The following is a 24,789-nucleotide window of genomic DNA, read 5'->3' as shown; positions in this document are numbered from 1 at the left end:
TTCAAGACAGGGAATCAAGTCTGGTTCAAAGAAGAATGCAGAGGGCAGGCAAGGATCAGTATAATCTCAAAGAAACCTATAAAATTCTAACAGGATAAGGCAGCGTAGTTCAGAAGCAATCATCCCAACATCCACAAACGAAGCTGCATCAGAACATTATTTCAATGAGCCAACACACACTGCAGCAGAGGGGAACTATGCAAAGCAGAGGAAAATCACCTATACAGCATATTCAAAAAGAATGGGTTCCCAATGAGCACAGTCCGCGAATTTCTCAGCAACAAACCCAAACAAGCAGACAAAACACGTCCAGAAACCCTAGCAACTCTCCCCTACATGAAAAACAGCTCGGAAATGATTACCAGACTACTCAGACCCCTTGGCATCATGGTAGCCTACAAACCCACCAACACACTAAAACAGCAGCTAATGTACTTGAAAGACCCTATACAGACAACAAGCAAAACTAATGTCATTTACAAAATACTGTGCAAGAACTGTAGCAAACACTACTTTGGACAAACAGGCAGAAAACTATCCACCAGGATACATGAACATTAACTAGCCACAAAATGACATGACCATCTCTCACTAGTATCCTTACATACAGATAAGAAAGGACACCACTTCGACTGGGACAACACATCCATTCTCGGACAAATCAAACAGAGACACATTCGGAATTCCTAGAAGCATGGCATTCCAACTGGAACTCTATCAACACACACATCGAGTTAGATCCCATCTGTCACCACAGGAAATTACATCACAACCCAAACATATAAAACAAAAGCAGGAATCATCAACAGTGCTTTGCCCAGCGGCCCACTGAAGATGTTAACTGGTAGGGTGACGAAACATCTGGAAATGAACCTTCCAGCTCAGCGAGCAAACTTACATCCGTTTGAGCAACTCTTGGATAGGCACATGGATGATAGTAAAATGAAGGGTATGTAGGTTAATTTGATCTTAGAGGAGGATAAAAGGTCGGCACAACATCAAGGGCTGAAGGGCCTGTACTGTGCTGTTCTGTTCTGTGTTCTAACTCTCATTCTCTCTTTTTGCAAGGAGTGCATGTATCTCCGTTCTGTAAAACTGATTAGTTCTGAGAGATAATTCAGATGTTTTACAAGTAAAAATCTACTCGATACAACTACATTCATAAAAACAACTGAACCAGCTCAGCTGTAACTCCCACTGCAACTACAACTTTGAAACATATCCTGTCCTTAACTTTAATTATTTGAAGAGGTCAGACTGGCTGGCATATTTTGCACATGCTCAAATACATGTTCATTTAGAAGTACACATTTTTTAAAAAATGAGTTGTGTTATACCAACCTTAGGAGTAGAAAGAGGAATTTTTTTTCACTTTCCAGACTTGGTTCAAGTTTATAATTTCATAATCAAAGAGGCATTCCTGCCTGTGGTTCTTAGGAATGTAATGAGCCAAATGGATCAAGTGTTAGGAGGAGAACATCTGGTGATCATGTATCATCAAGTTCAGGTTGGTTTAGGAAAAATACAAGGAACAATCATGACCAAGAATATTTAATTCAGGGAAGGGCAGTTTCAGTTGGGTGAGAATGGATACATTGAACAGAGATTGACAGAACTGTAACTGAACAATGGACTGTCTTTGATGAGGAGGGAATTTTATTAAGTCGCATCCCACGCGGATAAACAAATCCGAGCTATCTCATGACAAAATAGAGTAAACTGAAGCAGAAATAGGATGCATGTGACAGATAGCAGGTGGATAATACAATTCAGAATAAAGGTCAGTATAGAACACAATGGGGGTGGATAGGGTGGGTGCATGTGTTTGTGGTGCAGTGGTAGTGTTCCTACATCTAGTCCAAGTTCAAGTCCCATGTGTTTGATGACATCCTCGAAAGTTGATTTGAAATATAGAGGCTTAGAGATGTACAGCATGGAAACAGACCCTTGGTCCATCTCGTCCAAGCCAACCAGATATCCCAACCCAATCTAGTCCCACCTGCCAGCACTGGCCCATATCCCTCCAAACCCTTCCTATTCATATACCCATCCAGATGCCTTTTAAATGTTGCAACTGTACTAGCCTCCACCACATCCTTTGGCAGCTCATTCCATACACATTCTACCCTCTGCCTGAAAATGTTGCCTCTTAGGTTTCTTTTATATTTTTCTCCTCTCACCCTAAACCTATGCCGTCTAATTCTGGACTCCCCCACTCAAGGGAAAAGCCTTTGTCTATTTATCCTATCAATGCCCCTCATGATTTAATAAACCTCTATAAGGTCACCCCTCAGCCTCCGACACTCCAGGGAAAACAGCCCCAGCCTATTCAATCTCTCCCAATAGCTCAAGTCCTCCAAACCCTGGCAATATCCTTGTAAATCTTTTCTGAACCCTTTCAAGTTTCACAATATCTTTCCGATAGGAAGGAGACCAAAATTGCATGCAATATTCCAACAGTAGTCTAACCAATATCTTGTACAACCGCAACATGATCTCCCAACTCCTGTACTCAGTACTCTGACCGATAAAGGAAAGCATACCAAACATCTTCTTCACTATCCTATCTACCTGCGATTCCACTTTCAAGGAGCTATGAACTTGCACTCCAAGGTCTCTTTGTTCAGCAACACTCCTGAGAACCTTACCATTAAGTGTATAAGTCCTGCTAAGATTTGCTTTACCAAAATGCAGCACCTCACATTTATCTAAATTAAATTCCATCTGCAAACTCTTAGCCCACTGGTCCATCTGATCAAGATCCCATTGTAATCTGACGTAACCTACTTCGCTGTCCACTACACCTCCAATTTTGGTGTCATGAACAAACTTACTAACTATACCTCTTATGCTCACATCCAAATCACTTATATAAGTGATGAAAAGTAGTGGACCCAGCACCGATCCTCGTGGCACTCCTCTGGTCATAGGCCTCCAGTCTGAAAAACAACCCTCCACCACCCAACTGTCTTCTCCCATTGAGCCAGTTCTGTATCCAAATGGCGAGTTCCCCCTGTATTCCATGAGGTCTAACCTTGCTAACCAGTCTCCCACGGGCAACCTTGTCGAACGCCTTACTGTAGTTCATATAGATCACATCTACTGCTCTGCCTTCATCAATCTTCTTTGTTACTTCTTCAAAAAACTCAATCAAGTTTGTGAGATATGATTTCCCATGCATAAAGCCATGTTGACTATCCTTCATCAGTCCTTGCCTGGCCAAGTATATGTACTTCCTGTCCCTCAGGAGTTCCTCTAACAACTTGCCCACCACAGACGTCAGGTTCACTGGTCTATAGTTCCCGGCTTGTCCTTATCACCTTTCTTAAACAGTGGCACCACGTTGACCTACCTCCAGTCTTCCAGCACCTTACCTGTGACTATTGATGATACAAATATTATCGTAAGAGGCCCAGCAATCACTTCCCTAGTGTCCCACAGTCTTCTAGGGCATACCTGATCAGGTCCTGGGGATTTACCCACTTTTATGCATTTCGAGACATCCCGCAGTTCCTCCTCTCTAATATGGACACTTTTCAAGATCTCACCATCTATTTCCCTACATTCTATATCTTCCATGTCCTTTTCCATAGTAAATACAGATGCAAAATTTTCGTTTAGTATCTGCCCCATCTCCTGCAGCTCCACAGAAATGCTGCCTTGCTGATCTTTGAGGAGCCTTAGTCTCTCCCTAGTTACCCTTTTGTCCTTAATGTATTTGTAAAAACCCTTTGGATTCTCCTTAAATCTATTTGCCAAAGCTATCTATGTCCCCTTTTTGCCCTCCTGATTTCCCTCTTAAATATACTCCTACTGCCTTTATCTCTCAGGATTCACTCAATCTATCCTGTCTATACCTAACATATGCTTCCTTCTTTTTCTTAACCAAACCCTCAATTTCTTTAGTCATTCAGCATTCCCTATACCTACCAGCCTTTCCTTTCACCCTAACAGGAATATACTTTCTCTGGATTCTCGTTATCTCATTTCTGAAGGCTTCCCATTTTCCAGCTGTCCTTTACCTGCGATCATCTGGGCCCAATCACCTTTTGAAAATTCTTGCCTAATACGTCAAAATTAGCCTTCCTCCAATTTAGAACTTCAACTTTTCGATCTGGTCTATCCTTTTCCATCAATTTTTCAAAACTAATAGAATTATGCTCACTGGCCCCAAAGTGCTCCCCCACTGACTCCTCAGTCAACTGCCCTGCCTGATTTCCCAAGAGTAGGTCAGGTTTTGCACCTTCTCAAGTAGATACATCTACATACTGAATCAGCAAATTTTCTTTTACACACTTAACAAATACAAAATGCTAGGAGGGGAATTGAAAATACAAATAAGAGAAGTTACGAGAAGAGATAGATAAACACAAATGGGAATCCCAAAGTCTTCTATAGGCACTGAAATATTAAAAGGATGAATGTGTTTAAGTAATGACCTAAAAGAGGATATACACTTGAAGGTAGATGTTTGAGTATTTTGTACTAAGGAAAAAGACGCTGTCTAACTCATGGTGAAAGAGAAGTACTTGGTGGGCGTCACGGTGGCTCAGGGGTTAGCACTGCCGCCTCACAGCACCAGTGATCCAGGTTTGATTCCAGCCTCGGGCAACTGTCTGTATGGAGTTTGCACATTCTCCCCGTGTCTGCGTGGGTTTCCTCCCACAGTTACTCTTCGAAGAGTCGGTGTGGACTTGTTGGGCTGAAGGGCCTGTTTTACACACTGTAGGGTATCTAATCTAATCTAATAATTTATAAAGAGGTATCAGATAGGCTAGCTGCACTTAAAGTCAGTAAATCTCCTCGACTGGATGAGATATATCCAAGGATACTGAGGAAAATAACAAAAGAAATTGAAGAGGCATTGACCGTAATTTTTAAGATCTCCAGATACAGAGTTTAGGTGAGTTATGAATTGCAAATATGACACCTTTTTAATGGGGTGGTTAGGATAAACCCAGCAACCACAGGTCAGTGAGATTAACCCGGGTAAAAACCAAAAGGACTCTGGATGCTGTAAATCAGAAGCAAAAACAGAAATTGCTGGAAAAGAAACCAGTCTGGCAGCATCTGTGAAGAGAAAACACAGTTAAGGTTTTGGGTCTGGTCACCCTTCCTCAGAACTGATGGGAGCTAGAAAATGTTGGTTGTTATGCAGGACTAAACGATAGGTGGGGGTAGAACTCAAAGAGAGAGGAGAACAGTTGGACAGATAAAGGAGTGGATAACGATCTGGCTGGGATGGTGAATAGCTCTGAATGGAGACTGTTAGTGGCTAACAATGAGTTGTTTGAAATAGACTGTGTGGTAACAGGGTGTGGTGTGTCAAGATGGGGGCTAGCGGACACAGGAGAGTTGAAGCCTTGCAGTTATTGCACGAAATATTGAGTCCAGGTGGCTGCAAGGTCCCCAAGTGGAAATGAGGTGTTGTTCTTCTAGCATATGCTGGAAGCACTGCAGCAAATCTGAGACAGAGATATTGGCAGGGAACAGATAGTGTCTTGAAGTGGTTGCCAACTGGAAACTCAGGTTCATTTTTGTGAGCCGAACATATGTGTTCTGCAAAGCAGTCACCTTGTCAATGCTTCATTTCTCTAATGTAGATTAACCTGGGTGGTGGGGGAAGTTTAGAAATTACAATTCAAGTCAAAATTAACAGTCAGTTTGGCAAATGCAGGTTAACAGAATCTAGCATGGATTTGTTAAGCACAGTTCACATTTAACTAATTTGCTTCAACGTTTTGATAAATACTGTATTTTGTAACCAAACTCTTTGGACATATTAAATCACACCTCCATTCCAGATGGGATTTCAACTTGGACAATAGGGAGCAGAGGTTGATTACGATGCTCATGATCATGTTCTGTTTTGATCCCAGTTAAAGTTATCACTGGCAAAGTCAGATCCCAGACTGAAGTTTGGCTTGATAGATTATACTTTGTTTTGTTTATATTAAATAAGGTGGTCCTTTCAACAGAAAGGAGGCTGTCAATGCTGTGGGTTGAGTTTTAGCAATTAAACAGAAGTTCATTCTGCAAAAACTAAGGTAAAATAGGATAAACAAAGCTATTTAGATACAACACAATTTTAATTAATAGAAACATACAGTAAAATGCTATCCCATCTATCTCAATAGCATTACAATATGTAAACAGCAGAGAGAATTTTATTCTGTATGACATCTTTAGGTTTCATTGAACTGTTCCTTTCAATTCCCAGTCTTGGGGGTTTGATTCTTGATTCTTCAGACAATTGATCCTAAGCTTTATCAACTTGGAAATAACCCCTTCAAGGTTCTAATCAAAGATTTGGGGTCTGGAACTTTCAAACGAACATCTTAAAATACAATAGAATCCTGACAGTGTGGCACATCCTTAGACACGATGAGCAATTTAGCATGACCAATCCACCTAACCTGCACATCTTTGGACTGGTGGAAGAAACCTACACAGACATGGGGAGAATGTGCAAATTCCACACAGACAGTTTACACTAAGGTGACTTGTTTTCTAACAGTTCTGAATTATTGTCTTCTTCAAGAGTAACAGTGATTTTACTCCAAGCAGGACATCTGGGACGTGAAAACAAAAGCTTTCCAAGCTGTGGAATTTTCCCCTGAGCAAAAAGAGTTAATTCCTGATTCAGCTAACTGAAAGCAAACAACTTTTCTTCAATATTTACTCTGTTCATTCATAAAATTCTCCCAATGGAAACAAATTCCCATTATCACCCCGGGAACTAACTCCCTCATTCCAGTTTGAAAAGACATAGCTCTAGAAATACTTACAAGTTAATCATTAAAGCCACTCGTACACACAAACCCAAAACCCACATGCCACTAGTTCTGATATATATTATATATATATATATAATTGCAAAACAATAGATATGTAAGCAAAGTTAGAGCTTGTGGAATAAAAGTGACATTTGGCTGAATGACTGAAACAAATGTTTTTTTGTTGGAGCAAGGTTGGTTATTGCATTTGCCCAGGATTGATTTAGTACGACTGCTGTTCTTGACATCTATTAATGACCTAGACTTAAGTAACTGGCTATCGTTTCAAAATTTTCACGTGGCGTGTGAATTGAGAGTACTAGTGTTAAATTTCAAAAGGACACAGACAGTTGACGGAAGAGCCAGGCAAGTAGCAGATTAAATTTAATGCAAAGAAACATAAAATGTAGCAATTTAGTAAGAAGAAGCAAGACAAAGAATGTCAAAAAAAGTTAATTTTAAAGTGGGTGCAGGAAGAGAGGACACTGGTTGATCTCCAAATCAGTAATGTGGCAGAACAGCATGAGGGAGATGTTTAAAAAAAACCCAGATGATCCTAGACTTTATAAATAGGGGCATTTAGAACATAAGAAAGGAAATTATAATGCATCTATATAAAACAATGGTCCCTTGTGAACTTGAGTATTGTGCCTTATTTTCAGCACCTACTTTGGAAAGGAAGTGAAGGAATTAAATAGAATCACAGAATCCCTCCATTTCGGAATGAAGCCATTTGGCCTATCAGATCCACATCTACAATCCAAAGAGCATTCTCCATCCCCCCATATTTACTATGGCTAATCCACTGTGCCTGCACATACATCTCTGGACACCTAAGGGTAATTTAGCATGGTCAATCCACTCAACCTACACATCAATGGACTGTGGAAGGAAACTAGAGCACTCGGTGGAAATCCAACCAAACAAGGGGAGAATTTGCAAACTGCACAAAATCACCCAAGGCAGGAACTGAAACCAGGCACTGAGGTAACAGTGCTCAGAAAGGATTCAAAAAAGTGGTTCTACAAATGAACAACTTCAATTATGCAAATGGATTGGACAAGCTGGAAATGTTCTTCCTGGAGATTTGATAGATTCAAAATTATGAAGAATCTTTACAAAGTTGAAATTGTTTCTTGATTGACCAGAGGACACCTAAGTTAAGGTGATTCGCAAATAAAACAATGGCGACATGAAGAAAGAAATCCTTACAAAGTGTATGGTTAGGATCTGGAATGCACCGATTCTGACTTATTTGGATCTGGAATGCACTGATTCCGAATGTAGTTGAGGCAAATTCAATCTTGGCTTTCAAAAGGCACTTGGTTCATTATTTTGAGCAGGATGACAGGGAAGTGGAACTAAGTAGACAGGGCCTACCTTTACACTGTAACCATTCAATTAATGATTCAGTGTGGTAATGATTTGGAGGGGGCAGCTATTGGACTGGGGTGGACAAAGTTACATATCCAGATTATAGTTCAACAGCTTGTGAAACGCTGCTCTTTCATTAGGTGGTTGAGAGGCTGCTCAGACAATGCATTAAAGGTGAGGTTAAAGTCAGTCTGTATTCCAATCCTGAGTCAGACTGGTTCTATTTCTAAAGTGGAATTTACAAAATATTACACGGATTGACTCATTGTATGTTATGCATTTATTAAGCAAAATAGAATATATCTGCAAATATAAATTCTCTCAATAACCCTCAATATGTAAGTGCGTGCAGGAGAGAGAGAGACAGTTTGTGTGTGCATGAGTGAGAGTGCATATGAGAGTGTGTGTGCAAGCTTGGTCAAGTATGTGTGTGAGTATGATGAGTATAGGCCTGTGAGTGTGCGCGCATATGGGTGTAGAGTGTGGGGGGTTTATGTGTGCGTATGAGAGGATCAGCGTAAGTATGTAAGAGTGTGCATGTATATGTACTTGTATATGTGTGTGTGTGTAAAAGAGTGTACAATGTAATGGAGTCGCCTGTTGTGTGACATGAACCCGAGGTCCTGGTTGAGACCATCCCCATGGGTACCGAACTTGGCTATCAGCTTCTGCTCAGCCACTCTGCGTTGTTGCCTGTTTCGAAGTCCACCTTGGAGGATGGTCACCTGAAGGTCCGAGGTCGAACATCCTGAAGTGTTCCCTGACTGGGAGGGAACACCTCTGCCCAGTGTCCATTCATCCATTGTTGTAGTATCGGCTTGGTCTCACCAATGTACCATGCCTCAGGGCAGTCTTGCCTGCAGTGTATGAGATAGACAACTTTGGCTGCGTCACATGAGTACCTGCTGTGTATATAGGGGGTGGTATCCCCACGTCTAATGGTACTATCTCTGTCGACACTGACACGTCTTGCAGCGGTTGCCATGACAGGGTCGTACGGTGTTGTAGTTGATGTTGTCCTGAAGGCTGGGCGGTTTGCTGCCAACAGTGAACTGCTTAAGATTTGGTGGTTGTTTAAAGGTGAGAAGTGGAGGCAAAAGGAAATTCTTGGCAAGGCGTTCATCCTCATCGATAATGTGTTGCAGGCTGCGAAGAACATGGCACAGTTTTTCAGCTCCTGGGAAGTACTGGACAATGAAGGGTACCTTATCGGTTGCAACCTGTATCTGTCTACCGAGGAGGCCATTATGGTTTCTCGCTGTGGCATGCTAGAACTGGCAATCGATGAGTTGAACATCGTACCCTATTCTTATGAGGGCATCCTTGAGCACATTCAAATATCCATCACATTCCTCCTCATCTGAACAGATGCTGCATATGCATAGGTTTTGTCCGTCGGGGATATCTTTAGGGTTGAGGTTAGAGAAGTATAGCATCTGGAGGTTATCCGTGGGTTTGCGATAGAGTGGGGTGCTGAGATGCCCATCCTTGATGGAGATGCACGTGTCCAAGAATGAGACCGATACAAAAGAATAGTCCACCCTAAGTCAGATGGTGGGATGAAACTTGTTATCACTGTGTAGTTTTTTCAGTGACTCCTCACCATGGGTCCAGAGGAGGAAAATGTCATCAATATAACTGGTGTGTAGTATTGGTTGGAGGTCCTGTGCAGAAAAGAAGTCTCTTTCAAACCTGTGCATGAAAATGTTGGCATGTTGAGGTGCAAATATGATCTCCATGGCTGTTCTGTGTGTCTGGATGAAGATCTGGTTGTCAAAGATGAAAACGTAATTGAGGATGAAGCGGATGAGTTGTAGGACGGTGCTCAGAGATTGGCAGTTGTTGGTATTGAGTACTGAGGATGTTGCAGCGATGCTGTCATTGTGGAGGAGTGCTGTAACGTCAATTGTGACGAGGAATGTTCCCGGTTTGACTAGTCTCTGCTGAGTTTCTTTAAGAAATCTGTAGTTTCGCAACAGAAGATGGGAGTCCCTTGTACAACAGGTTTCAAAATGCCTTCGACATAGCCAGAGAGGTTCGCACACAGGGTCAAACTGTCAGGAAATGTGTAAATGCCAGATTCATCAGCCACACCCACAGAGAGAGCAAAACACCACCCAATCATAATGCAATGCCATCCATGCTCTCAAAACCAATCATAATATTGTCACCAAACCCACAGATAAAGGAGAAGCCATCGTCATTCAGAATAGAATAGATTACTGCAAGCAAGTATACCGACAACTGAATAACCAGGAACACTGGAGGCAAATACCGGCCAATCTGACCAAAGAGCCGCCCGTGAACTAAACATATTGACCAAGACTTTTGATCCAGTCCTTCAGGGTTCCCTACACGCTCTCATCCTACGTACTTCTTGCGTAGGTGACTTGTACTGCCTTCTGAAGAAAGGCAACACACCAGGAAGTCCCATTGTATCAGGCAATGGGATCCTGTACGAGAACCTCTCTGGCTGTATCGAAGGCACCTTGAAACCCATTGTAAAGGGGACCCTCAGCTTCTGTTGCATCACTACAGATTTCCTACAGAAACACAGCACCCATGAACCAGTTGAACCAGAAATATTCCTCGTCAAAATGGACGTTTCAGCACTCTACACAAGTACAGCAACAGCCTCAGTACTCAATACCAAAAACTGCCAATCTCTGAGTACCACCCTACAACTCATCTGCTTCATCCTCAACCACAACATTTTCACCTTTGACAAGTTCTGCATCCAGACACATGGAACAGTCATGGGGATTAAATTTGCATCCCAATATGCCGACATTTTCATGCACAGGTTTGAACAAGACTTCTTTTCTGCATATGACCTCCAACCAACACTATACACCAGATATATTGACCACATTTTCTTCCTCTGGACCCATGGTGAGGAGTCACTGAAACAACTACACAGTGATATCAACGAATTTCTTCCCACCATCAGACTTACCATGGACGTCACATTCTTGGATACATGCACCTCCATCAAGGGTGGGTGCCTTACTCTACCGCAAACCCATGGATACCTTTCAATGCTATGCTTCTCTAGTTTCCGCCCTAAACATTTTAAAAGAGCTATCCCCTATTGACAAGCCTTACACATACACAGGATCTGTTCAAATGAGGAGGAACATAACAGACACCTGAAGGTGCTCAAGGATGCCCTCATAAGAACGGGATACGATGCTCAACTCATCGATCACCAGTTCCTACATACCACAGCAAGAAACCGTAATGACCTCTTCAGGAGACAGTCACAGGATGGACCCGACAGGGTATCCTTCGTTGTCCAGTACTTCCCGGGAACCAAAGAACCGTGCCATTTTTTTTGCAGCCTACAACACGTTATTGATGAGGATGAACACCTCGCCAGGACCTTCCCTTTGCCTGCACTTCTCATCTTAAACAACCACCGAACCTTAAACAGATCATTCTTCGCAGCAAACTGCCCAGTCTTCAGGACACCATCAACCCCAACACCGTAACAGCCTGTCACAGCAATCGCTGCAAAATGTGTCAGAATATCAACAGGGATATCACTATTACGTATGGGGACTCCAACCATCTTGAAGTGGCAGGGTCTTGTGTGAATCGGCCAACGTTGTCTATCTCATACACTGCAGGGAAGAATGCCCTGAGGCATGATACATTGGCGAGACCAAGTTGACACTACGACAACGGATGAATGGACACTGCACAACAATCACCAGGCAGGGGTGCTATCTTCCAGTGAGGAACATTTCAGCGGTCAGTGACATTCGGCCTCGGACCTTCAGGTGACCATCTTCCAAGGGGGCTTCTGGACAGGCAACAACGCAAAGTGGCTGAGTAGAGGCTGATAGCCAAGTTTGGTCCCTATGAGGATATCGTCAACCAGCATTTTGGATTCATGTCACACTACAGGTGACCCCCAATGCACTATACACTTTCTCTCTCTCTCACACACACTCCTAAATACTCACACTCACGCAGACCCTCTCTCATATGCACACACTTACACCCCCACACTCACACCAACACATGCACCTTGTCACAGGCTTATACCCCATCACATACATGCTTTATCATGTTTGCATACATGCAAGCACACACTCTAACATGCACTCACACATACTCACTCTGTCTCTTCTCCTGAAACACACACACACATATAGATTTTTGGGGTGAATTTATATTTACAGATACATTCTATTTTGCTCAAAAAATGCATAACCTACAGGAAGTCAATCCATGTAAAATTTTGTAAATTCCACTTTAGAGGTAGAACTAGTCTGACTCGATTGGGATACTGACTGACTTTAACCTTAGCTGAAAATGTGTTGCTGGAAAAGCACAGCATTCAAGGAACAGGAGAATCGACGTTTCAGGCATAAGCCCTTCTTCAGGAATGAGGAAAGTGTGTCCAGCAGGCTAAGATAAAAGGTAGGGAGGAGGGACTTGGGGGAGGGGCTTTGGAACCTGACACCTTTAATGCATTGTTTGACCTGAGATGGCACCTTTTGTTATAAAACCTCAAGTTATGTCGAGAATGTGACTTAAAAGAAGCTCTGGGATTTACATATTAAAGAACTGAAACTAGCAATACCACTCTAAAAGTTGAAAGACTTAATCTGGGTTTGTTCAAGAAATCATTTCAGTTGCATGACACTAATCTTTTGCTACAAATTCTGTTTTATGATCCTGCTTCACAACCACCTGAAGTGCAGCTCTTCAAAAGCTAGTGCCTCCAGATAAACCTGTTCGACTGTAACCTGGTGTGATTTTTAAGGGGACTTAGACTGACCCTCATTATCCAGCACAGTGAGGTATTTCACTGACCTGGCTCCAAGTTATAGTGGGGCATTTCGCTGACATCCCTAGAGTCCAGGGCTCTTTTAATGACACCTCAATGTCCAAGATACAGAGACGCCTTTCAGCAACCGCGGTGCCAAAAAATATACAGGAGCCTTTCACCGACAACAGGGGGGAGGTTTCGTTAACATTGCTCCAGTCTCAGATATGAAACAAATGTCACTGGAGACATCCCTCATCTTCTTGGCAGTTAACTGAAATGGCCCAGTACTAACAGCACCTCAATCCGGTTGTGACTTGATTCTTTGCGCCATTATTGAAGCTTTCTCCCTTCCGTTCTGGAATGAAGGCCACGTGACGTATCGAGGCGGAGCTTTGTGACCCCGGAAGAGGAAGGGGTGAGACGGCGGGGTCACGGTTAATGGTGACGTTTGTTAGTCGGTGCGGTCCTGGGCCCGGGCCCGGTGTTTGGGGTAAGGGCTTCAGTGTCACGCCGCTCCTCTGGTCTTCCCTGTGTTTGGTATTTGGGCGGGACGGTTATGATTTGTATTTGTGTTTCAGGCTGAGTTTGTGTGGGGACTGCGAGTTACTGAAGTATTTCCTGTGGATGTGATTGCTGTCTGGAAGCTGGCAGCTGCTGCTCCTGGTTCGATGGAGTAAAGGCGGCGGGTTGTACCCGAAGAGCCCAGGTCACAGCTTTTCTTCCCGGGATAGTCGGACCGCTGGCATCCTTCTTTCCCCCAGCGGATCCTGTCTCTTTCGGTAAGGCGGCCGCAGCTGGGGGAAACTGCGGACTCAGTTGATGATTTCGTTCATATTTTAATTTTTTTCTCCAGCAAAGTAAATCATACGGCTTTCAATCACATCACGTCTCGTTTGTTCCGACAGAAGAACTAAACTTGAAAAGCAGCCAAAATGGTGTTAGCGGATCTGGGGAGAAAAATTACCTCCGCTCTGCGATCCTTGAGCAATGCCACCATCATCAATGAGGAGGTATTTTAATTTCGTGATGCATCAGAGATAGTGCTTTAGTTGATGCGGTACTTGGTCCATCGCGAAAGCTAAGTGTGTCGTATTAGGCAAACAAAGCAATTCTTCTGCACTTATTCACCTATCGATAAAAGACATCAAGAGTTTGAGCATTTGGAAATAAGTGTGGTTCTCAAAATTTGCTCACTTTTGCCAATCTAACTCGTTTTGAACTTTGTAGTTAATATGAACTCGTTTGTAGTTTAAAATTCTTCTTTTGTGATTTCTTAATGATAAACAAACGGAGGTGAAAGTGCATTTGTTTAGCGGTGCCAGTTTAAATTTGTGTGGGGTAAATTTGATATTACTAATGTATTTGACATCAAATTACCTACATTGCCTTTAGAGATATTTAAAAAAAAAACAGGTTTTTTATTACCTGTCTTAATCACTTCATGTTGTATTCTCAGCTATTCATTTAACGATCTGAATAAATAATTCCAAGTTCCGTGGCTGATCATTTGACTGATGAGATTAGAAAAAGAATATACTGTAATTGTTTGTTTCCTCTGTTTGTTTTATTTCTCATGACTTTATGATTGAACTCAAAATCTGCCTATCTTAAAGTTGCACAGAATAAAAAAACTGTGAAGTACGTGTTGATACAGGAGTAAAATATCACATTGATTTCTGTATTGTATTGATGATATAATGTCATTAAAAACACAGAAATTGCATCATGCTCATTTCCAGCCATTCTAGGTTTTCACTTCTGTCCTTTCTTTAAGTGTTGTTCCTCATATATTTTGCACTTTCTGCTTGTTATTCTTTATCTGCCTCTTCTCAAAAAGCCCAAGAAAAGTAGATTCTGTTGATTTTTCAATTTGTAAACACTTGAAAATGGTGCATGTAGACAAGTTATTAATTCAATGTAGTGCAGTTACCTGGCAATGAGTCCACAAGTTGCAAGTTTCTGCAATCAACACAACAGATTAAGATGTTGGCTTTGCATCTAATGGCTCTGGTTAATTCAGTTCCTGCCACATTTATTTCTACTGAAGGTTGACTGCTTGATAAGGTATAACAGACATAGTTGTTAAACTTTATTCCTTACAGTTGCATAGTTCCACGGCTGTCAAATTTCACTCACAACCTGGAGTTACTGTTGAACTAAACACAGGATGAGAGAGCAATTTAGGCCATTGTTCTGCTCTGGACTCCTGAGAAGTAGTATGATGATCATAGGTCCCTGGTCAGTTGTAAAATTGGCCAAATTGGGATGTAGCAATCAGTTTATATTAAATTTTGAACTTGCCATAATGTTTTGAAGCTTTATACTCTACAGACAATAGGTCTATTCAGATGAAAGCTGCACAACTGAATTTCAATTTTAAAGTTTGTGTGCACAGTGCAAGTTTGTGGCATAGTATGATGAATTTTCTTGGGGAATGAAAAATACTTCCTAGGATGTCAGAGTATTCTAGGAAAATGGAGATGCCTGGCTACGTTGTAAGAAACAGATTTAGCGTGTAGGGATTACTGCTTGAGGATCATATGACTGATAACTGTTCAATGAATTACAGTTGCTTCCTAGCTGCATTTGTGCATCTCTTGCATCAACAACCTACATTGCTGAACACTTTGTATTGTCCCCTCAAATTAGGAGATTGATGTTTGGGAAGAAAAAACAACTTGAAGTACTCCTTTTTTTTTTAAAGCTATTCAAAATCATTATTTTTATTTTCAGGTTTTGAATGCTATGCTGAAGGAAGTATGTACTGCTTTACTTGAAGCAGATGTCAACATAAAAACAACCTACATTGCTGAACACTTTGCATTGTCCCCTCAAATTAGGAGATTGATGTTTGGGAAGAAAAAACAACTTGAAGTATTCCTTTTTTTTTAAAGCTATTCAAAATCATTATTTTTATTTTCAGGTTTTGAATGCTATGCTGAAGGAAGTATGTACTGCTTTACTTGAAGCAGATGTCAACATAAAACTTGTGAAACAGCTTAGGGAAAATGTCAAGTAAGTAACCAAACTTAATCCAATAAATTACATGCAACATGATTAAAATGAAAAATAGTTTAGTTGAGGTAGCAGTTTGGCATGTGCAGACTTCAATATGAGTTTAACAGTGCGGTTCAGATACACTGAAGGTATGTGAATGATCTGTGTGCAGCAAAGAGAAGAAATGGCCGAGAGATATTATTGTTCGACTGTTAATCCAGAAATTCAGCTGTTGTTCTGGGGACCTGGGTTTGAATTCTTCCAGAGCACATTGTGGAGTTTGAATCAGTTTTTGAAAACAATCTTAAAACAAAATTGCCTTGATTGTCGATTGTCAGAAAAACCCATCTGGCTCACCAATGTCTTTGAGGAAAGCACATCTGCCATCCTCTGTGATCTTGCCTACTTGGGATTCCAGACCACAGAAATGTGATTAACTCTTAACTGCCATTTGCCCACATCATGTGAATGAATTTAAAAAAATTATACCATGCATTTTCCAATTTACCTCTAGTCTTGTGTTTTTGGGGGATTTGTATTTTGTGACTGCATTAACTGAACATGTTGACTAACCAGAATTCCTAAAAATATCTTAATTGTTTTTGGCACCAGTGTTAGTGTAGTCTCTTGGTAGTGTCTAATACTAGCTAAACACATTACATTTCTTATATGTATAGATGGTAAGCAGAAATAGAATCATAGACCTGCACAGCATGGAAATAGACCCTTCGGTCCAACTCGTCCTTTCTAACTAGATATTCCAAATTAATTTAGTCCCATTTGCAAGCATTTGGCCCATATCCTTTTTAAACCCTTTGTACTCATATGCCTGTATAATTGCCTTTTTAAATGTTGGAATTGTACCAACTTCCACCACTTCCTCTGGCAGTTCATTCCATACATGCACCATCCTCTGTGTGACAAAGATGCCTTTTAAACTTTTCCTCTGTCACCATAAACCGAGCCCTTTAGCTTTGGACTTCCCTAATCTGGAAAAAAGACTATGGCTATTCACCCTATCCATGCCCCTCATAATTTTATAAACCCCGAAAAGGTCACCCCTCAGCCTCTGCTCACCAGGAAAAATAGTCCCAGCCTAATCAGCCTCTCCCTATAGCTCCAAGTTCGTTGTAAATCTTGTCTGAATCCTTTCAAGTTTCACAACACCCTTCCAATAGGAAGGAGACCAGAATTGAAAGCAGCATTTTAAAAGTGGCTTAACTAATGTCCGGTACGACCACGATATGACATCACAACTCCTATACTCTGCACTGACCAATAAAGGCAAGTGACAACAAGTGAAAGTTTGCTGTCTGTCACATGTGAACAAAAATCTTAATAGTTTGATTTAACCATATTTGTAATAAGACAGGGTAATGGATTTTTAATGAAATTTTAAATTTAACACTTTGTTATGCTTCTCTGAGGATATTATTCGTTAAAATAAAAACAAGAGCCAAATCAGCTATTTGTTCTCTATGACTTGCTGTTTGAGAGATTCTCTGCCAGGGGTTCCTTTAACTGTTATTTATTCTAACTTAGATTTTAAACAAATGTCAAATTTAAATTTTGTTTCTTGCATAATCCATTCTGCTCATGGTTTTTTGCATAGATAATTAATTGAACAGGCTACCTGCTAATTGTTTTGAAGTTTATTATATTGTTTTCCTAAACTTTGTTTTAGAGCAGCTATAGACTTGGAAGAAATGGCTTCTGGCCTCAACAAAAGACGAATGATCCAACATGCTGTATTTAAGGAACTTGTCAAGGTATCTGAACCATCAAGAACACTGCAACTTTACATATTTTTCTTCTTTTGAATTCAATCTACTGCCATTTATGTATTATTTAGCTTGTAGATCCAGGAGTTAAAGCATGGACCCCCACAAAAGGAAAACAAAATGTCATCATGTTTGTTGGCCTTCAAGGTAGTGGTAAAACGACAACATGTACAAAGGTATTATTTTTTGTTCCTTTGGGATTTTTTTCTGAAGTCAAACATTTGTTTTCTTTGATTTAAAGCTCATCCCAATCAATTGGATTGTCAATTGGGAGGTAGCAGATAGAAACAGTGCTTCTGTTGTAATGGGAAAATTGGGTATAGTTCATTTCAGTACTTGACCGCTAAACAGATCAATGCAAGCCAGTGTTGGTTGAAGTTTTAAACTAGATGTGGTGTTGGGAAATAATAACACTTAAGGATGCCTGACCAGAGGTATTTGTATCTAAGAGCCAGACACTAATCAAAAGTTACTCGTTATTTTACTGTATGTAAAGAATTGAAAGAGCAAATGTGATCCCCTCAATTTGATTACATTTTCTCACTGAAGTTAATTAAGTTAAATACACCCTTTTTATTGAGGAGTTTTGGATTTTTGTCAATAATTTACCAAAAAAATTGTTTCATTAATTTTTGTGTTAAATTAATTCCCAAAATCACATTCCTATAATTTTCAGAATTCTAATCTGAAATGTGTTTTTTTACAATACACATTATTGTCATAAACTCATACAGCACAGAAACAGACCCTTCAGTGCAAACTTCATGTCGACCATAAATTCAAACTAAACTAGTTCCACCCGCATGCATTTGGCCCAGAGCACTCCAAACATTTCTTATTCAAGTACTTATATAGATACCTTTTAAATGCTGCAACTGTACCTGCAAGCACCACTTTCTCTGGAAGTTCATTCTACACACAAACCACTCTGTTTCAAAAAAAGAAGTTGCCCACCATTTCCTCCTTAAATCTTTCTCCTGTCCCGTTAAAAGTATTTCCCCTCATCTTGAAATTCCCCTCCCCAGGATAAAGATTCAATTTATCTATCAACCCCCCTCGTGATTTTATAAACCTTTACAAGATCACTGCTCATCCTCCTACGCACCAGTGAAAATAGTCCTAGCCTACCCAGCTTCTCCTTATGATGGAAACCCTCCATTCCTGGCAGCATCTTGGTAAATCTCCTCGGAACTCCCTCCAGCTTAATATTTTGCCCAGAATAGTCCAACCAAAACTGGGCACAGTATTCCAGAAAGACCAATGTCCGGTACAACCTCAACATAACATCCCAACTCCTGTGCTCAAAGGTCAAAGACAAGAGTGCGACACGCCTTCTTCACGACTCTGTCAACATGTGATGCAAACTTCAATGAATTATGTACCCAATCCCCTAGACATCTGTTCTATAATGCTACCAAAAGATCAACTTCTAATTGTATAAATCTTGCCCTTAGTTGTTTTACTAAAATGCAAATTAAACTCCATCTGCTACTCTTCAGTCCATCAACCCAATTGATGAAGATCTCTTTGTAATCTTGGATAGACTTCTTCCCTGTCCACTATATCACCAATTGTGGTGTCATCCACAAACTTAGTAACCATGCCTTCAATGTTCGCATCTAAATCATTTTATAAATGACAAACAAAAGTGAATCCAGCACCCATTGCTGTGGAACACTGCTGGTCACAGGCCTTCAGTCTGAAAACAGCCCTCCACCATCACACTGTCTTCTGCCGTTAAGCCAATTTTGATTCCAACTGACAAGCTCACCCTGAATCCCATATGGTCAAACTTCAGTAAACTGTAATTTGAAGCTGTGTGAAAATTTTATTTGTCGAGGTTATAAATCGAGCTGTTCGCAGAATCATGCTTATTTCAAAGTAAGTTTAAGCAGAAAATTAACTTTAGAAATGAAATTTTTTTAATATGGGAGACTGCCTTTGATTATATTGTAGTTTTGTTTACTATTTGTTTCAATACCTGTCACAAGACCAATCTTTTTTAATATAGCTAGCGTACTACTTCCAACGGAAAGGCTGGAAGACTTGCTTGATATGTGCAGACACATTTAGAGCAGGTGGGTAAATTATTATTCTTTACAAGTGCTTTATTTAATGGAAATTATTAAAATTTAATTTTATCTGTTTAATTTGAGTTTATTTTTATCTTGAACGTTATCAGCAAATAGGATTTTCTTAGTTTACTGATTTAATGAGTTCCTAAAGTGATTGAGTCAGATAAAACTGTATCATGGAATATTGGCCATTAAATTTGCTGGGTTTTGCCAAGGTTTATCTTGAAATAATGTTACATTCTTTATTTGCAGCATCTTTAGCCATATTTGAAGATGCCCATTTTCTAGCCTTAATATTGAGTTTTCAAATGGGTGATCATAAGAAGTAGATGTAAGAGTAGACCAATTGGCTCACTCTGCTCCACCATGAAATAAGATCATTACTGATCTGATTGTGGCTTTGACTCCACTTTCCTGCCTGATCCTGTGATCCTCAATTCTCTTACAGATGAAAATCTGTTTGCGCCTTCAATATATTCAATAACCTAGAATCTGCTTCAGTCTGTGGAAGAGAATTCTGAACCCTCAGAATAAATTCATTCTTAATTCTGTCTTAATGGATGACCCCATAATTTTAAACTGCCCACTATTCTCAGATTGTCTGAGGGGAAACATCATCTCCGTATTCATTCTGCTAAGCTTCCTCAGAATTGATTATTTTTCAATGGACCAATGAGCAAATGTTCAACTTGTGCAACCTTTCACAGTCCTTTCACCCCAAGAATCATCGTGGCAAATCTTCTCTGAACTCCTTCCATTGCAATGTCTTTCCAATGCATTATCTTTCCTTTTATACTCGGTCCCCTCCTTCAATGAAAGCCTAAATTCCTTTTGCTACCTTAATTCATTGCTGCACCTACTTGCTAACTTTTCAGGTTCATATCTATTTCCATTTAAGTCTGTTTCTCTGTTCATTTTTTAAAATTCTACTTGATCTGCTCAGTTTTGCACACTTGTTTAACTATATTCCTTCTCCTTTGAATCTACCCACTTCATTCAGATCAAAGGAATAGCCATAGGCAGCTGCAAGGGTCCCAGCTGTGCCTGCCTCTTCATCGCATACGTGGAACAGTCCATCTTCTGCAGTTACTCTGGCACCATCCCCCACCTCTTCCTCCGCTACATTGATGTCTGTATCAGCATCGCCTCCTGCTCCCATGAGGATGTTGAACAGTTCATGAACTTCACAAACACCTTCCACCCTGACCTCAATTTCACCTGGACCATTTCGGACACCTCCCTCCCATTCCTGGACCTCTACGTCCCCATTTCCGGTGACCGACACAACACAGGTAAAACCCAATGACTCCCACAGCTATCTGGACTATTTCCCCCCCCCACCCCCCCACATTTCCTCAACAATGTCCTCCAGCGCATCTCCTCCATTTCCTGCACCTCTGCCCTTGAACCCCACCCTTCCAACTGCAGCAAGGATAGAAGCCCCTTTGACCCCACTAATCTCCAGATACAGCACATTATCCTCTGCCGATTCCGCACCGACAATTAGACCCCATCAGGGAGAGAGATTTCCCTTCCTACCCCTATCTGCATTCCACAGAGACCATTTCCTCCGCGACTCCCTTGTTAGGTCCACGCCCCCCCACCAACTCACCCTCTACTCCCAGTACTTTCCTATGCCGCCGCAAGAGGTGGAAAACCTGCACCTACACTTCTCCCCTTACCTCTGTCCAAGACCCCAAAGGATCATTTCACATCTGGCAGAGATTTTCCTGTATATCCAAACACCTCATCTACTGTGTCCATTGGTCTTGATCTAGTCTTCTCAACATTGGCGAGACTGGATGCCAACACTCCCTGGAGTGTTTCAGGGAATGCCTCTGGGGCACATCCCCTATTACAACCTCACCTCCATGTAGCTGAACACTTCAATTCACCCTCCCACTCCACCAAAGAAGTGCAAGTCCTGGGCTGCCTCCCCTGCCAAATCCAAGCCACCAGACGTCAGGAGGAAGAACCCTTAATCTTCTGCCTTGGGACCCTCCAACCACGCTGTCTCACCGGTTTGCTCATTTCCCCTCACCCGCACCCTCGTCCCAGATCCAACCTCTTGAACACTCTTACCTCTCCATCTCCATCTTTCTTCCCACTTATCCATTCCACCCTGCCCTACAACCATCACCTCCCACCTTCATCGATCGGATGCTCCTTGACCTCTTGTGCCTTCCCAGCACCACACCTTTTGACTATGTTCCCTTGCATTTGTTTAATATCATCCTTACAACTTACTTTCCAACTTACTATTGTATTCTCAGCAGCTCTGATTACAATACATTTCCTTCATTCATGTCATTACTAAAGATTGTGAATAACTGAGTTCCAGCACTGATCTCTGTGGTTCTCCACTTAGCATTCACCATTTGGAATTTACCTATTTATCAAACTCTTTCCTGAATTGGCATTCATCTAAATTTTGCCCCGAGCACCACAACTTCTTTTTTCTTGGAGTAACCTTTTATGTGGCACTTGTATCAAATGCCTTTTGGAAACCCTAAAACATTCTACATGCTGCTTCTTCAACCCTCTCCTGCTAATCCTGTTGAATGAATAAATTTGTCAAACTTGATTTCCGTGTCACAAAATCCTGTTGACTTTGTATTATAATTCCTAAGTATCCTGTTACTACCTTTTTTATCCAAAATAATGGATGCAACATTTTTCCGATGCCAGATCTTAGGCTAACTGGCCTATAGTTACCTGTATTGGTCTTCCTCCTTTTTTAAAAATGGTATATAATGTGTGTTTTGTTTAAATCTGGAATTTTATCCAAATGTGGCTGTTGTAGTGTGTTATGACAATTGCATTCACTGTCTGCAAGAGCTATTTTTACGATCCTCAGTTTGTAGTCCATTCGATCCAAACACATTTGGTTGACCCTAACAAATCTGGTTGAATTTTTTGAAGGGGTGACCAAGTGTGTGATGAGGGTCATGCAGTTGATGTACCTTGTGAATTTCAATGCCTTGGACTAAGTCCTACATTGGGAGATTGATAACACAGGATCCAGGGAGATTTGACAAATTGGATCCAAAATTGGTTTTGTAGCCAATTGAAAGGAGACAGCGTGGAGGTGACTGTGCCCAGTGGAGTACTACATGGATCGGTGTTGGGTCCCTTTATATATCAGTGGCATGGGGTGGATGATAAGCTTGTGAATGACATGAAGATTGGCCAAGTGGTGGCTGTGAGGAAGAAGGTCTTGTGATGCAGGAGGATATAGACAGATTGGTCAGGTGAACAGATGTTTTTCTTCTGCTGTTAAGACAGGTACAAAATACTTTGTCAAAGTACCTGTCTTTATTAATTCCTTCATCCCATGTTCTAAAGGAACAATGCTTAGTTTGGATCCTCTCTTCCAACATAGAACTCTTACTACTGTTTTTATATTTCTTGCCAGTTTTCTTTCATACACCAATTTAAAGGAATTTAACTCTGATAAGTGTGAGGTGATGCAAAAAGTAACAAAACAAGACAGTAGTCGATGAATGGCAGGACACTAGGAAGCTCAGGAACAAATGGATCTTGGGGTATGAGAGTTATTGTGTTATAGGTAACTTTACTAACTCATTCACCAGCTCATTGTATTTACTAATACTGCGTTCCCATTCATTCATTCATAACCCTTTACTCACCTGTTGTTTACTATCATGCATTTTCATTCATTCATTCATAAAACCATGGTTTGTAGTATATTTTACTGTTGGGAGAATTGAGGACTGCAGATGCTGGAGATCAGAGTCTGAGTGTGGTGCTGGAAAAGCACAGCCAGTCAGGCGGCATCTGAGGAGCAGGAGACTCGACATTTCAGGCATAAGCCCTTCGTCAAGAATCAGGCTTGTGGGCCAAGGGGGCTGAGAGATAAATGGGAGGGGGTGGGGCTGGGGGGGGAAGGTAGCTGTGAATGCGATAGGTAGAAGAGGTGGTGGTGAAAGTGATAGGTTGGTGAGGAGGGTGGAGCAGATAGGTGGGAAGGAAGATGGACAGGTAGGACCGTTCAAGAGGGTGGTGCCGAGTTGGGAAATTGTGCCTGAGATAAGTGGGGGGGGAGGGGAGGGGTAATGAAGAAACTGGTGGAATCCACATTGATCCCGTGTGGTTGGAGGGTCCCAAGACGGCAGATGAGGTGTTCTTCCTTGGGATCCGGTACTTAGGATTTGGTGATGGAGATGACCCAGAACCTCCAGGTCTTTGGCGGAGTGGGAATGCAGGTCCTGGGCTTCCTCCATCACCAACGCTGACCATCCGACGCCTGTGGGAAGAACAATTTATTTTCCATCTTCGGACCTCCAACCACACAGGATCACTGTAGATGTCCCCCACTTATCCCAGTCCCATCCTCCCAACCCGGCACCACCTTCCTGAACAGTCCTACCTGTCTACCTTCCTTCCCAACTATCTGATTGTCCTCCTCTCTGATGTGGTACCTTTACCCCCACCTTCATTGACTTATTGCATTCCTAGCCTCCTTCCCATCTCATTACCCCCACCCTCCCCCACCCCCCACACACAGCCTCACCTCCCTCCCATGAATTCTCAACCCCCTTGGCCCACAAGCCTTATTCCTGATGATGGGTTTACGTCCGAAACGCTGACTCTCCTGCTCCTTGAATGCTGCCTGACCAGCTGTGGTTTTCCAGCACCACACTGTTCGACTATATTTTACTGTTGCAAGATGGACTAAATTTTAAAAATTCTTTCCAAACCCATTTTGCTTCTGAACACCTTCAACCCTTATCAGACTCTATTTACATCAAAAGCTACCTCTGAATAAATATCAAAGACTATTAACATTTTCCGAAACAATGCCCTCACTGTTTTAGTGTCTCCACGACCCACCAAAACTATGGAAAGATTATAATATTAATCAGCCCTTACCAACCATGTCTCAGGACCTGAATAGATTGCAACACATCAAACAGTTTAGTATGTACTTGTTGAATATATATTAAACAGGCCCACTAATCACATGATCAAAGCAGCGCCTCTAT

At 41.4% G+C, this 24,789-nt stretch overlaps 1 protein-coding gene across 1 annotated transcript in view; it reads left to right on the top strand.

Moving 5' to 3' along the window:
* Positions 1 to 13,315: 13,315 nt before the first annotated feature.
* The window catches only part of srp54 (signal recognition particle 54), a 38,150-nt gene continuing 26,676 nt past the window's right edge, over positions 13,316 to 24,789 (top strand). Inside the window, exons 1-7 of the mRNA XM_043697871.1 lie at positions 13,316 to 13,420; positions 13,509 to 13,709; positions 13,836 to 13,940; positions 15,854 to 15,945; positions 17,612 to 17,696; positions 17,780 to 17,884; positions 19,720 to 19,786. Coding sequence (XP_043553806.1) covers positions 13,863 to 13,940; positions 15,854 to 15,945; positions 17,612 to 17,696; positions 17,780 to 17,884; positions 19,720 to 19,786 — 427 coding nt within the window. The 5' untranslated portion in view covers positions 13,316 to 13,420; positions 13,509 to 13,709; positions 13,836 to 13,862. The remainder of the gene's footprint in view (positions 13,421 to 13,508; positions 13,710 to 13,835; positions 13,941 to 15,853; positions 15,946 to 17,611; positions 17,697 to 17,779; positions 17,885 to 19,719; positions 19,787 to 24,789) is intronic.

Source organism: Chiloscyllium plagiosum, chromosome 10, assembly GCF_004010195.1.
Source record: "Chiloscyllium plagiosum isolate BGI_BamShark_2017 chromosome 10, ASM401019v2, whole genome shotgun sequence".
NCBI classification, from domain to species: Eukaryota; Metazoa; Chordata; class Chondrichthyes; order Orectolobiformes; family Hemiscylliidae; genus Chiloscyllium; species Chiloscyllium plagiosum.
Note: the sequence above shows the minus strand (reverse complement) of the source record. Positions and strands in the feature narration are given on the sequence as shown.